The sequence below is a fragment of the Muntiacus reevesi genome, chromosome 18, assembly GCF_963930625.1.
Source record: "Muntiacus reevesi chromosome 18, mMunRee1.1, whole genome shotgun sequence".
Classification (NCBI taxonomy): Eukaryota; Metazoa; Chordata; class Mammalia; order Artiodactyla; family Cervidae; genus Muntiacus; species Muntiacus reevesi.
Genome location: NC_089266.1, coordinates 37615951 through 37627955, shown reverse-complemented (window position 1 = coordinate 37627955; position 12005 = coordinate 37615951). Strand labels below are relative to the sequence as shown.

The 12005-nt window shown below is 53.0% G+C and overlaps 1 protein-coding gene across 2 annotated transcripts in view; it reads right to left on the bottom strand.

The window, feature by feature from the left end:
• Positions 1–11490, bottom strand: part of TRPV3 (transient receptor potential cation channel subfamily V member 3) — a 29458-nt gene extending 17968 nt beyond the window's left edge. Inside the window, exons 1-6 of one of the 2 annotated variants that reach the window (XM_065909797.1) lie at positions 11472–11490; positions 8042–8162; positions 3276–3380; positions 3064–3150; positions 2141–2295; positions 1231–1407 (exon numbers count right to left, since the gene is read on the bottom strand). In XM_065909797.1, coding sequence (XP_065765869.1) covers positions 1231–1407; positions 2141–2295; positions 3064–3150; positions 3276–3380; positions 8042–8162; positions 11472–11490 — 664 coding nt within the window. Of the gene's footprint in view, positions 1–1230; positions 1408–2140; positions 2296–3063; positions 3151–3275; positions 3381–8041; positions 8163–11471 lie in introns of those variants that run through there. The other variant, XM_065909798.1, reaches the window with a different exon arrangement.
• Between the last annotated feature and the right edge of the window lie 515 nt (positions 11491–12005).

Here is a 12005-nt window from a genome sequence, read left to right as displayed (position 1 = left end):
ACCTCACAGAGAAGAAAACACACACAGCCAATACAGAAAACGAAAGATATTTGGAATCATGGTAATCAGGAAGAGGAAATTTTGAACTTAATGACTTAACACTTTTCACCCACCAGACTGGCAAAAACCAATAATAGTAATTATATATATATATGTATGTATATTATACACACACACACACATAAATAGATAAATATAAATAAAATTACTCTCTCCCATGAGAAAAGTTAAGTTCCCAAGCCAGATTCCCGCTTGCAAAAAGCTGACATGGTTAGCATCCATGATATATCAGCAAAATGACATCCAGTTATTCTTGGGCCAGTCATTTTTGTTACAAGCATATCATAAGATTCTAACAGGATGTCTATTGACTCCAAAAAATCAAAGACACACCTTACTGATAATTCACAATGGATTTCCTGAGCAGGAAACATCCCAAGTTTGGTTTCACTGCCCCCTCTCCAGCCCACCTCAGAGAGAAGCCATAAAATCAAGACCCACATGGGGCTATAATAGTGATAACGATGATATGACTTCCCCAGTAGTCCAGTGGCTAAGACTTTATGCTCCCAGTGCACGGGGGCCTGGGTTCAATCCTTGGTGGGGGAACTAGATTCCACATAGACCACAACTAAAGATCTCACATGCCACAACTAAATTTCCCATGTGCTGCAACTAAAACTAGGAACAATAAAATTAAATGGAGTGTCTTATATTTTAGACATGGTGCCTATGACATATTTTTTTGAAAAAAATGTTGATGATGATGACAATACTACTAGTTGCCATGTGTTAGCCCTGCCCAGTTCTCTAGCCTCATCTCCAGCCTTCTTGCCATCACTCAGCTGTGTCAAATTCAGTCCTATCTTGGGCTTTCGCCCTTGCTTTGTCCTGGATCCTTATCATGCTGGCTTCGGGTGCTCTCTAACTGCCCACACTAAAGTTGCCCATCCCCAATCACTTTTGATGACATTATCTTTTCTTTTCTTTGTTAACTTTCCTTTTCATACATTTTCCATCAGTTTTGAAAGTACCTTATTTAGGGCCAACAAGCTGCATCTGTCTTGTTCAATCCTGTGCTCTGGGGCCAAAAGCACTGCCTGGCACGTGGTCAGTGCTCAAGATTGTTTGTAGAATGAAGGAAGGTGCTGGGCACCATGTTAAGTGCTTTGGGCTTCAGAGACAGCAGTGCTTGTGTGTGGCATGATCTGACCCCCCACAGGCAAGTACCTTCATAGGCCTCCTCGGTGTACTCAGCGTTGATGAACCTGTCTAGGATGTCATTTTCCTCAGCAAAGGCAAGAAGGATCCGCACGATCTCCTTGGTGTTGGGGTTGATGTTTAACAAGGCCTTCATCAGGCAGGTCTTCCCCGTGTCCAAGGCCGTCAGCTTGTGCATGAGGAAGTCTGCAGGCAGGAGAGCAGGATGGAGCCGCAGTACAGTGGGGCCCCAGCTGCCCTTGGCCCTCCCAGCCCGGAGGAGGGGAGACTGGATTGTGGGGGCTGCAGCCCCACACCACAAGACCCTGCCCAGGCCCTCTGCTGAGCTCCCTGCCCCAAGCTCCCACCCTCCCTCTTTCCTGTCCAGTTCTTCCTCCTCCAAGACCTTTTGCTCTTGGCCTTCTGCACCATCTCCCTGGTAGGGGGCAGTCCCACTGCCTGACTTCCCACTGTCCACCTCAGAAATCTCAAGCCCACCACCCCTCACCCTGGCTGCTTACACATAGAGCTATCCGCCTTCCTTTAACTCGCTACTTCCCTGGTCCCCAAGACGGCTCAGGCCCCACCAGCCACCAAGTCTCCCAAGTCCAAGTGGCACCACCCTGGATTCAGTCCTCACATCGTTGAGTCCACGAAGAGCTGATCTCTGTCTCCCGGGCCTGCTGCTGGGGTCCCAGCTCTGCCTGAACAGCGGCTTTCTCTGGATTTACCCCCATCCTCTGCCAAGTAGCCAGACCATGACAACCACCTGTCTAAGCCCTTCCATGGCTCCCCATTGCCCTCGGAATCAGGTTCAAATTCACCAGCCCAGCCTTTAAGGCTGAAGGGCAGGGCAAGGGGTGGGGGGGTGGAGGGAGGTAGACAGAAGGGGCCGAGCAGGAGCCCCAGCCCTGAGCCCTGGGCCAGGGCGGGCACTGACCAGGCACGTCCATGCTGCGGCGCCACTTGCAAAGCTCCTGCAGCTCCCCCAGCAGCTCTAGCAGCTCCTCCACGCAGCCCTCCGACACCGCCGTGAAGATGCGTTTCTTCAGCCGCTTCTTTTTACGCCTTTGCTCTTCCTTGGCCAGGTTTGCACTGAGGCCAGAAAATGTTTCCAGCTCACCACACATGCACCGCCCCTCTGCAGGATCTCACCTTCCTCCGATAGAGCCACTGTGCTCACAGGCTGTGCCCACAGGGCGTTGCCCCAGCCTTTACATCTGCACATGCCCATCACAATACCTGACATTCCTACCCTTAGTGCTGGGTTAGGGGGAGGGGGATTTGTGTGCTGCTCCCCTTCTAATCTAAAGGCAATCACGTTTTAGCAAACTGTATCTCTGGTTCCACATAGTAGTGATCCGGAAAGATAGCACCTAACCATTTATTGTGCTGACCTCGAAAGCACGAGATCACAGAAAGAGAAGTTGCACTTCCATATTTTGTGTTGTTTGAATATTTTTAATATATTCAAATATCTCTCTCCCTACCCCCACACTCAAAATAGGCAGCTGTAGAAACACATTGCTGAGTAATCCTTCCGTGTGTGTGTGTTCTTGCAAAACGCACATTGATGTTTGATGGTTGCATGCATGTATTTTTAGTTTAAGTATATGGCATTGCATTAAGTTCTCATTCTGTTGCATGCTGTTATTCTGGTGTTTTATGATGAATGGATATTGCTTTTATAAAATATAATACTCCCTCCCTCCCACAAAAAATGACCTCCATGTCACTGCCATGGGCCCAGACATTTGTCGCAGCGCCCAGCAGTGGCGGCCTCTTTCTTCTGCAGAGTCCCGGTGCCTGCCCCCCTAGTGCTACCTGGGGGCACAGTGGGAGGAGGGGGAGGGCCCGGCTCACCTGGGACTGTTGGGATTGGACGGGGTCTCTGTCACGTCATCCTGAGGAGACTGTGGGGAATCCATGTCATCACAGTTGCCGGAGACACTGGAGGGGAGTGGGGAGGGACCAGTTTTTAAATGGGCAGTGGTAGCATGCCACAGTCAGGCCTGACTGTGTGGCCCAGGGCGAGTCCCTGCCTGCCCGCTGGAGCCCAGGGCTGGAGCACTCACCATTGCCGGATGTTGGAGTCCATGGGCTTGGAGAAGATGGGGGGAGAGGTCTTGGCCACCGTGGGGTTGGGCTCGAACCCTTCTATCTCCAGGAAGAAGTGTGCACTGGGGGAGGGGGGATACCCAAACAAGCCCATTAGAGCTAGGGCAGGGCTTGTTCACCTGTGTGTCCTGCAGCCCCGCTGCCAAGGGTGCCCACCTCGCTGAGTGCTCACTCCCAGTTAGGCCCAGACAAGCCTGGAAGGCTCAGAGCTAGTCCAGAAATGGGGCATAAACGACGTGAGGGCAGGGCTCACTGATCCATTGGCCCCCACCTTCCTGTCTCCTGCCCTTCTGACTTGACCTAAAATCAAATCATTCTTCCAAAAGAGAGGAGCAAACCCCTAGTTGAGGGCCTGAGGCCAGGGTTCTAGGATGCCTCTGCCACTCCAGTTGTGTGACCCCAGGTAGTCACTCATTTTCTCTGGGTCAAGTGTCTTCACCTACAGAGACTGGGCTAGATGCTCCCTAAGGCCTGGATTCAGGAGCAGCGCTGCTCCAGAACTGTCTCCTTATGGACTGTCCAACTGAAATGGGCATCAGAGACCATCCTATGCAATCGATCACCTTCCTCTGCACCCCCGCAGTCCCCCAGAACTGTCACCCCAAAGTTTTCCCCACACCACTATGGTAGCTTTTACCCAGCCACTACAGACACATCCGCTAGCAGCTCAGTCCCAAAACATCCTGGCTGAGATGTGCTAACTGTCTCCAGGCAGAGCCTGATGACCCTCACACCAGCAGCTCTTTCCCCAATTGATCCAGCCCCTGCCCTCTCCTCCATCCCACCTTACCTCTCTGGGCTCAGTAGTGCATTTACTAACAAACATTTACACATACAAAGTGCCAAGCACTGTTTTAGGAGCTGGGGAACACTGTGGTGAACAAGTAGACAAAAATGCCTCCCCTTGCAAAGCTCCTGTTCCAGTGGGTTGGTAAGAAGAGATCAGGTTATAGCACAGTGAAGCCATTGCTTTCCTTGCTCTAGACAACAACACACTGTCTTTCGACTGTAAGTTCTTCAGTGGTGGGAACTACAGTTGCAGCATCTTAAGTCTCTAGAACCCAACCCTGATCGTGACACTCAGAAGACCTAACGATGGATGAATGTAAGAATAGATAGGTGAAAGATAAGTGCATAGAAAAAAGAATGACTGGTTGGACAGATGAGTGGATGGTTGAATAGGTAGGTAGATGACGGATAGTGGAAAGGATGGATGGATGGATGAGGAATGAATACTTGGCTGGATAAACAGGTGGACAGATGGAGAGACCAATAAGGAAACAGACCAACACAACCTTAAACTGTAAACTGTGGGAGGTTGCTTCTCTCAACAGGAAGATGAAGGCTGTGACTGAGAAAGGAGGTCTTCAGTGTCTGGGAAGGAGGATAATGAGAGTTGAGCTGGAAGGGACCCAGTTGTGGGTCATGAGCTGACTCCTGGGACGGTCTGTCCCACACCTGCCCTGCCTGCCCCTGCGTGTGCACCAGCGTGAGCAGATGTCAAGGTCTTGACCAGGTGACATCCTGGCTCCTGACCTGTAGCAGGTGCTCTTTGTTTACTCCTATCTTTGACCCAGCCCAAAAGGAACCACCGCCCGTGTGTCGTTAACACTGGTAGGCAGACAGCCCTGCATCCTTTCTCCTGCATTTCTGTTCCTTTGAAGGCAGAAAACGATCCCTAGGCAACCCCTGGGCTGGGGGAGAACTTATCTCTCCTACTTTGTCCCATGGAGAGCCCAAGGGCTCTGAGCTTCAGGGCCAGCGCCTCTACAGCCTTTGGCCTGTGCCTGTATCCCTGGGCAAGGCAAGGCCCAGTGACAGGAGCCCCAGCAGCCTCTCACAGAGAGGGGCATGATGCTTCAGGAAAAGCTCCAGGTCCAAAAATTTCCCTCAAATCTGGAGTTTTGGGTGCCTCCAATTTCACCATTAGTACATATTTCCTTAGCAGTCAAAACTGCTGTCTTTATTTATATATAATATTTAATTTTCTTTTTCTTTGTAAACCTGAGTCCTATACTCAGTTCTGAGGGAGATGCCTAAATCTTTGGGGTCTGGGGAGAAGTAGACACATGAGGGCCCTCAAAAAGCCTTAGGAAGGAGAAGGGATCACCTATTCAGAAGACCAAGGTCACATCTCACACCAGGCCCTTGGCTGGGCAGGGGTCATGGGCAGAGTTAACCCTGGAACTAAGTTCATGAACCAGGCTGGGCCCAGAAGGGCAGCCTGATTGCATGAAGAATCTGGGATTTTCCTAGGACGCTGTTCTCTGTCCTTCTCTGAGGTCCAAACCTCCCCTGGGAAAGTGAGAGGGGAGGGAAGAGGGAAGGGAGGCAGGAAGCTTAGTTCAAAGATATCTCTGCTCTAGGACTTCCCTGGAGGTCCAGGGGTTATGACTCTGTGCTTAATGCAGGGGATGGGTGTTCGATCCCTGATTGGGGAACCGAGATCCCATTTGCCATGAGGAAAAAAAAAAACAAAACCCAGATATCTCTGCTTCTACTTAGGCAAGCCTCTCCAGAAACAGGCTTCCCCCACAGGCCTCTGACACCTGTCTGATCTCCATGTCCACCCAGTCTTCTCTCCTATGCTCCAGATTGGAGCTCCTACCTGAATGTGCCTCTAGTACCTCTCAGCCAACATTTCACACCTGAACTTGCCTCTTTCCTCCTGACCTTGCTCCTGCTCCTCTGAAGTACTGATGTCAGAGACAGCCCCGTCATCCATCCGGGTCCCCCCATCAGGACTGGTACTGTCCCTCAGTCCTGCTTCTCCCTCCCCTCCCATAGTTGATACTCCATGATGCTAATACCTCTTTGATCCCTGCCTGCTTCACCATTTCTCACCACCAGGTTCACCACCTATCACCTGGGCAACAATCACAACAGACTCCCCTCTGATCCGTCATCCCCACAGATCACCCAGAGTGTCGTTGCTGCTGCTGTAAGTTGCTTCAGTCGTGTCCAACTCGGTGCAACCCCATAGACAGCAGCCCACCAGGCTCCTCTGTCCCGGGGATTCTCCAGGCAAGAATACTGGAGTGGGTTGCCATTTCCTTCTCCAAGAGTATCATTTCCACAATGCAAATCTTGCCATGCCCTCCCTCTCACACAAAAGCCCTCCATAGCTCCCCACCCCCAAGATATCCAATCTCAACTGACAGCCAAGACCCAGCCTCAGAGGGGCTCATCCCCCCGCCTACCCAGCACTTTAGCCACATGGGACTCCTCACTGGTTCCTGCCCCAAGCCCTGCCTGGGATATTCTTTCCCTTCCTGTCCACCTGCCATCATCCACGGTAACACCAGCTCTTCTACAAAGTACCCACAGAATCAGAACAACCCGCCCCTCCTCAGGCCCAGCCCACCCTCTCTCCAGGCCACTCCCCGCATTCTCGCTGGGGCCCCCTCACCATCCAGACTGTGAGCAGAGGCGGGTGTTCTTTCTCTCGTGTCCCAGTCTCGCCAGCATGGGCCTAGTACTCAAAAGACCTCAGCAATTATCACTCGAACCAACAGAAGAGAAAGCACCAAACTCACCTTGACCTCAGACGGGCCCGGGAGGTCAAGGAGGTGGGGCAAACAGGCCATGCTAGACCCAGGGCCCACCCGGGTCCCAGGGAAGCAGAGCTGGGGTGAGGGAGGGCGCTCAGGTTGAAAGTGAGAGTGTCAGTCGCTCAGTCGCTCAGTCGTGTCTGACTCTGCAACCCCAGGGATTGTAGCCGGCCAGCCTCCTCTGCCCATGGGATTCTCCAGGCAGCAATGCTGGAGTGGGTCGCCATGCCCTCCTCCAGGGGATCTTCCTGACCCAGGGATCAAACCCAGGTCTCCCGCACTGCAGACGGATTGTTTACCGGCTGAGCTACCAGGGAAGCCCAAGAATACTGGAGTGGGTTGCCATGCCCTTCTCCACAGGATCTTCCTGACCCAGGGATCGAATCCTGGTCTCCCACATTGCAAGCAGATTCTTTGCTGTCTGAGCCACTACTCAGGCTGAAGGGCACCAAGTCAGCTGAGGGGGTGGGGGGACTGCAATGTGGGCAGTTCAGGGGCCAGCTATGATCCCAGAAATGTACTTTGTCTGCTCCCACCTCCTCCGTGTTCTCACCTGGGAAGTGATCATAACTGTCCCAGCCCTGCCCCATTCCCAGGGGCCCTGGGGAGTGACAATGACAATAACGCAATGAAGACAAAGCTCAAGGCAATAAAACACCATCGGGCCAACAAGTTCTCTCCTAAGCACCTTGTCAGCACAATTGCAATTAACCATCACTCTCTGGACTAGTGTCCCCCTTACACAGGTGGAGTTGGAGAGCTTGAATTACCTGGCTGGGCACCCAGTGGCTATGAAAGCCCCCCAGTGGACATGGAAAATGTACCCAGGAGGGAGCCCCTGCTAACCTGGAATTTCCACCCACTTTTCAGCTCCTTGTCTCAAGATGACTTCCAGCAACTCCCTGCCTCCCCAGAAGCCTTTCTGAATGTTTCTGCCTTGGTGCCCCAGTCCCTCCAGTTGTACTGACCTCTCCAGCTCAGCCCCAGAGTGAGCTAGGCTCCCCCCTACACACACATACATCCCCACTTATACCTGGCTGGGCGCCAGGGCACCCCAGATGAGACGAGAATGGAGTCTCGGGTCCACCCCCAGCAAGGGCTCCCTGAAGAGGGTGCCAGGCCCCTCCCGTGCCTCTCACCGCAGCACCCAGGCCCGAACCTCCTGGCCCTACCTCTTCTTGGTGGGGGTGATCTCTGACGGCCTCTTCTCCTGTAGGATTGCAGGGTTCACAAAGGGGATGGTGGCTCTTCTGCCCGTGAGGGGCACCATCTCCTTGGGATGGGCGTTCATGGCTGGAACACAATTGCAGTGCAGATGCTCAGACTGAGGGGACAGGGAGGAGCTTCAGGGGGTTTCAGACCATGTGGCCCCTGCTCATACCCGCTAGGATGGGGAGCTCGTTCTATCTTTCCAGGCTGCCAACCCCGCATAGGTTTGATGTCCCTGATGGCTCAGATGGTAAAGAGTCTGCCTGCAGTGCAGGAGACCCAGGTTTGATCCCTGGATCAGGAAGAGGCCCTGGAGAAGCGTATGGCAACCCACTTCAGTATTCTTGCCTGGGAAATCCCATAGATGGAGAAACCTGGCGGGCTACAGTCCATGGGGTCACAAACAGTCGGACACGACTGAGTGACTAACACAACTGAGCATAGACTGTCCCTGCATTTTCTCTTGCTCGCTGCTTCAGCACCCCTGCTCCTGAGGGTCCTAGGAGAGCCCATCAGAGCTTCCAGGTAGAGACCACCATGCCCTTGACCTCTCTCCAGTCATCTACCCCAGCCCCACCCATCTCCAGGTAGATTCCTGAGAATTAACTCTGCTTTTTAAGTGTCTCAGGATCTGTGTCCAGAATGCTCCTTGGCAGAGCAGGACTGTTACCTCCTTTGTTCTAGACATGATGCTCCTAGTAACACAGCCCAGATCTCTCTAGTTTTTTAATTTCTCATATACCTGGTGCTCTCTTCTGCTAACACGGAGAGCATCTTTCTCCCCTACCCAAAGCTGAGTGTAACCAGCCTCATGGCTATCTGTCCATTGAAGGGAGCAGCTGAGCCTAACCCTGCTCAGCATAGACCTGTCTTACTGATGCTTATAGGGGTTGGACCTTATGTTGGGATGGAGGGAGTACTGGAAAGAGGAACTGATATGTCTTCCAAGGAAACTGAAAGGAACTTAGAGGTTTCTGTGTGGCAGGGGAGGACTGTCCAGGCAGAGGGGATAGCCTGAGCAAAGACCAGGGGTCAAGAAAGTTCAGCAGGGGACAAGGAGCTGGTGTGACTGGACCCGTGGGTACTAAGAGGCTCGAGAGCGTGTTGGGCCTGGAACAGCAGCAGGAATGTGGCTAAACCTGAGGGCAGGGGGGACGTGAGAGGGATCTGGGTCCTGTAGGAGACAGTGAGAGGGAGATAGAGGAGACCAGAGGTCAAGGGGAGGTTCCCGCAGGGGCCAGCTGGATGGGGATGGTGGGCTGGCCATAGAGGAAGAGGCGGACAGGGGAAAGGACAGGAGGTGACTCTGCAGTTAGCTTGAGCCACCCTCAGAGACATGGAGAGGCCAGAGCAGGTGATTTCTTTAAGAAGAGCCCATTTGGGTGGAGGGGGGCCATTGGTGATCCTGACACACATAGGAGAGCTCTTTGGAGGAGGCATCTGGATTGTGTTGTGTTCAGACTGTGTGTATTAGTGTTAGTCACTCAATCACATCCAACTCTTTGCAGCCCCATGAACTGTAGCCCACCAGGCTCCTCTGTCCATGGAATTCTCCAGGCAGGAATATTGCAGTGGGTTACCATTCCCTTCTCCAGGGGATCTTCCCAACCCAGGCATGGAACCCAGGTTTCCTGCATCATAGGCAGATTCTTTACCGTCTGAGCCACCAAGGAAGCCTAATACGTAGAATTACACTATTACAATGATTTTATGTTGTATTTTTAGCCATATACGTTGGAGGCCTGATCACAGACTGGGTATTGTAAGAGACCACAACCTTATAAATTAGACAAGATATCAGTAATGGATCTAGTGACACTGACAAAGACATAGAACAGCAGGGAGGCACAAGGTGCAAACAAATTTGAAAACAAATTAAAACAGCGTTTAATCAGTTTAAGGGGAAGATCTTCCTTACCCCTGGAGAACAGATTTAAACCAGTATTTTTTAAGATAGAAACCATAAAATTATAACCACATCTACCAGTTCACTCAGTCCCCTGTAATTCTTCCTTTTCATTAACAACTTTATGAAGCCATCAGGTTTCCCCTTAGAATTACTTGCACTGCTCCAAAAGTCCCTTTTATAAATCTTCTTGAAGGGGATACATTTTTGCAGAGGCATCAGAGTGAAGCCACAGCTATCTAAAATGGCAGAAAGACTTAAGAAGGCACGTTTAAAGCAACCAGGTTACTGCTGATGCAGATATTCTAGAGATTATATGGAATTCTGATGTGTCCTGGTAAAGCGTTCAATCATAATTCTAGTTATTATCTGAAAGTGCTCTGCATCGCCCCAGTAACCTGGTTCAGACTGTAGTGAGGTTTAGAAATGAGAGCGCCTCATTGCTGCCCCACCCCCCAACCACACATGAGCAGCCCTGGGAGAGGAGAGGCATGGGGGGCGGCGGGGGCAGCGGGCATCAGCTCTGGAGTGCAGGCACCTCGAGGTGGGGAGCTCCAAGGGGGGGCCTCAGGCATTCCATTCAGAAAGACCCGTCAGCACCAGGCCCCCGGCCATATCCACAGTCATACCACCTCCATCAGCCCAAGGTGACCTGTGGACAGATGGGGCTAAAGGCTGGGCTGGGCCAACCCTGGAAGAGAGGAATGGAGGGCAAGTCCCTTATCCCTCCCTGAAACTGTTTTCCCTTCTGAGAAATGGGCTAAAGGGTGTCCTATGTCTCTCACCTATGACCTCTGGCTGCTCCGTCTTCTCTGCCCTGGCCCGTAAGTGTAGGGCCGTCCCTATCCGAGCAGGAGAGGGTCAGAGAACTGAGGCTGGGGAGACTGCAGCAGCTATAATTAGCTGTCTGAGTCACCTCGTAAACCTGTGTTCTCACCTGCTGGACTCTCTCACGGGCCTGGCCCTCCCTGTCACAGGGATTGGGCTTCCTCACCTGGGAAGTGCCTCCCAAGCCCCGGCACAGGCTGGAATGGCCCTTCCTGGGAGATGGTGCAGGCCCAGGGCCACAGGGCCCACCTCCATCCAGGGCTTGCTGGCTCAGCCCTTATGAGACACCTGGGCCCCATCCCTCTCAGGCTCTGGGCCTACTCATCCCATCCTGAGATCCCATCACACTGCTGCCCTGGAGTTCACATCCGCAGGGCCTGTTAGGGGTGTCAGGAGCCTCACTTCTGCCCTGGGCAGCTATGAGTTTCCTCCCTCCCTGAGACCCCAAAACCAGCGAAAGGTACCCACTTCCATCAGAGCCTGTGCTCTGACACACGCCCGGTGGCCAAGAGCTCACATCCAACTTTGCCTCCCCTGCTAGAGGCCCAAGCTTTCTCCCAGTCCCAGCTGAGACCAATCAGCAAAGGGCAGGCATGGCCCAGAGGGACCCCTGAGGTCCTCACTCTGGGCCCTCCGGGACCTTGGAGAGCACTCAATACCTGTGCGGCAAAGACTCATCTGGTGAAGTCCAGGTGTGGCAGTGGCTGCCTTGTTCTCAGATCACCGCATGTCCAGGGCCCGGGGCCCCCCGGCGGGACTGCAGCCAAGGTGGCGAGAGGCTCTCATCGTCGTCAGAGGGATGGCTGGAATGAGGTGTCAGAGGCAGAACTGGCTGGATCACCTGCCCTTGGTGCCAGGCAGACCACGCCCACCAGCCACAGCTACAGCGCCAGCCCACCGCCCACGTGCAGTGCCTGAGTCACCCCCACGCCCACAGGGCAGCCCCACCCCAACCCAGGAGAAGACAGGGAGATGGCAAGTACCAAGACTAAGGGTCTGGTCCAACTCTTCTCTGGTATTTGTTGCCTCACATCAAGACCCTCATCACATTTACTTCCCAAGGATGCTGTGAGAAGTCAGAGATCCTGCTGGTAGGAAGGCCAAGTGAACTGAGTGCTCAGGGCCAACCCTGGGAGGTAAGGCCATCACCAAGGGCTGGCCCATTGACCCCACAGTGGCCACCTCCAAGGCTT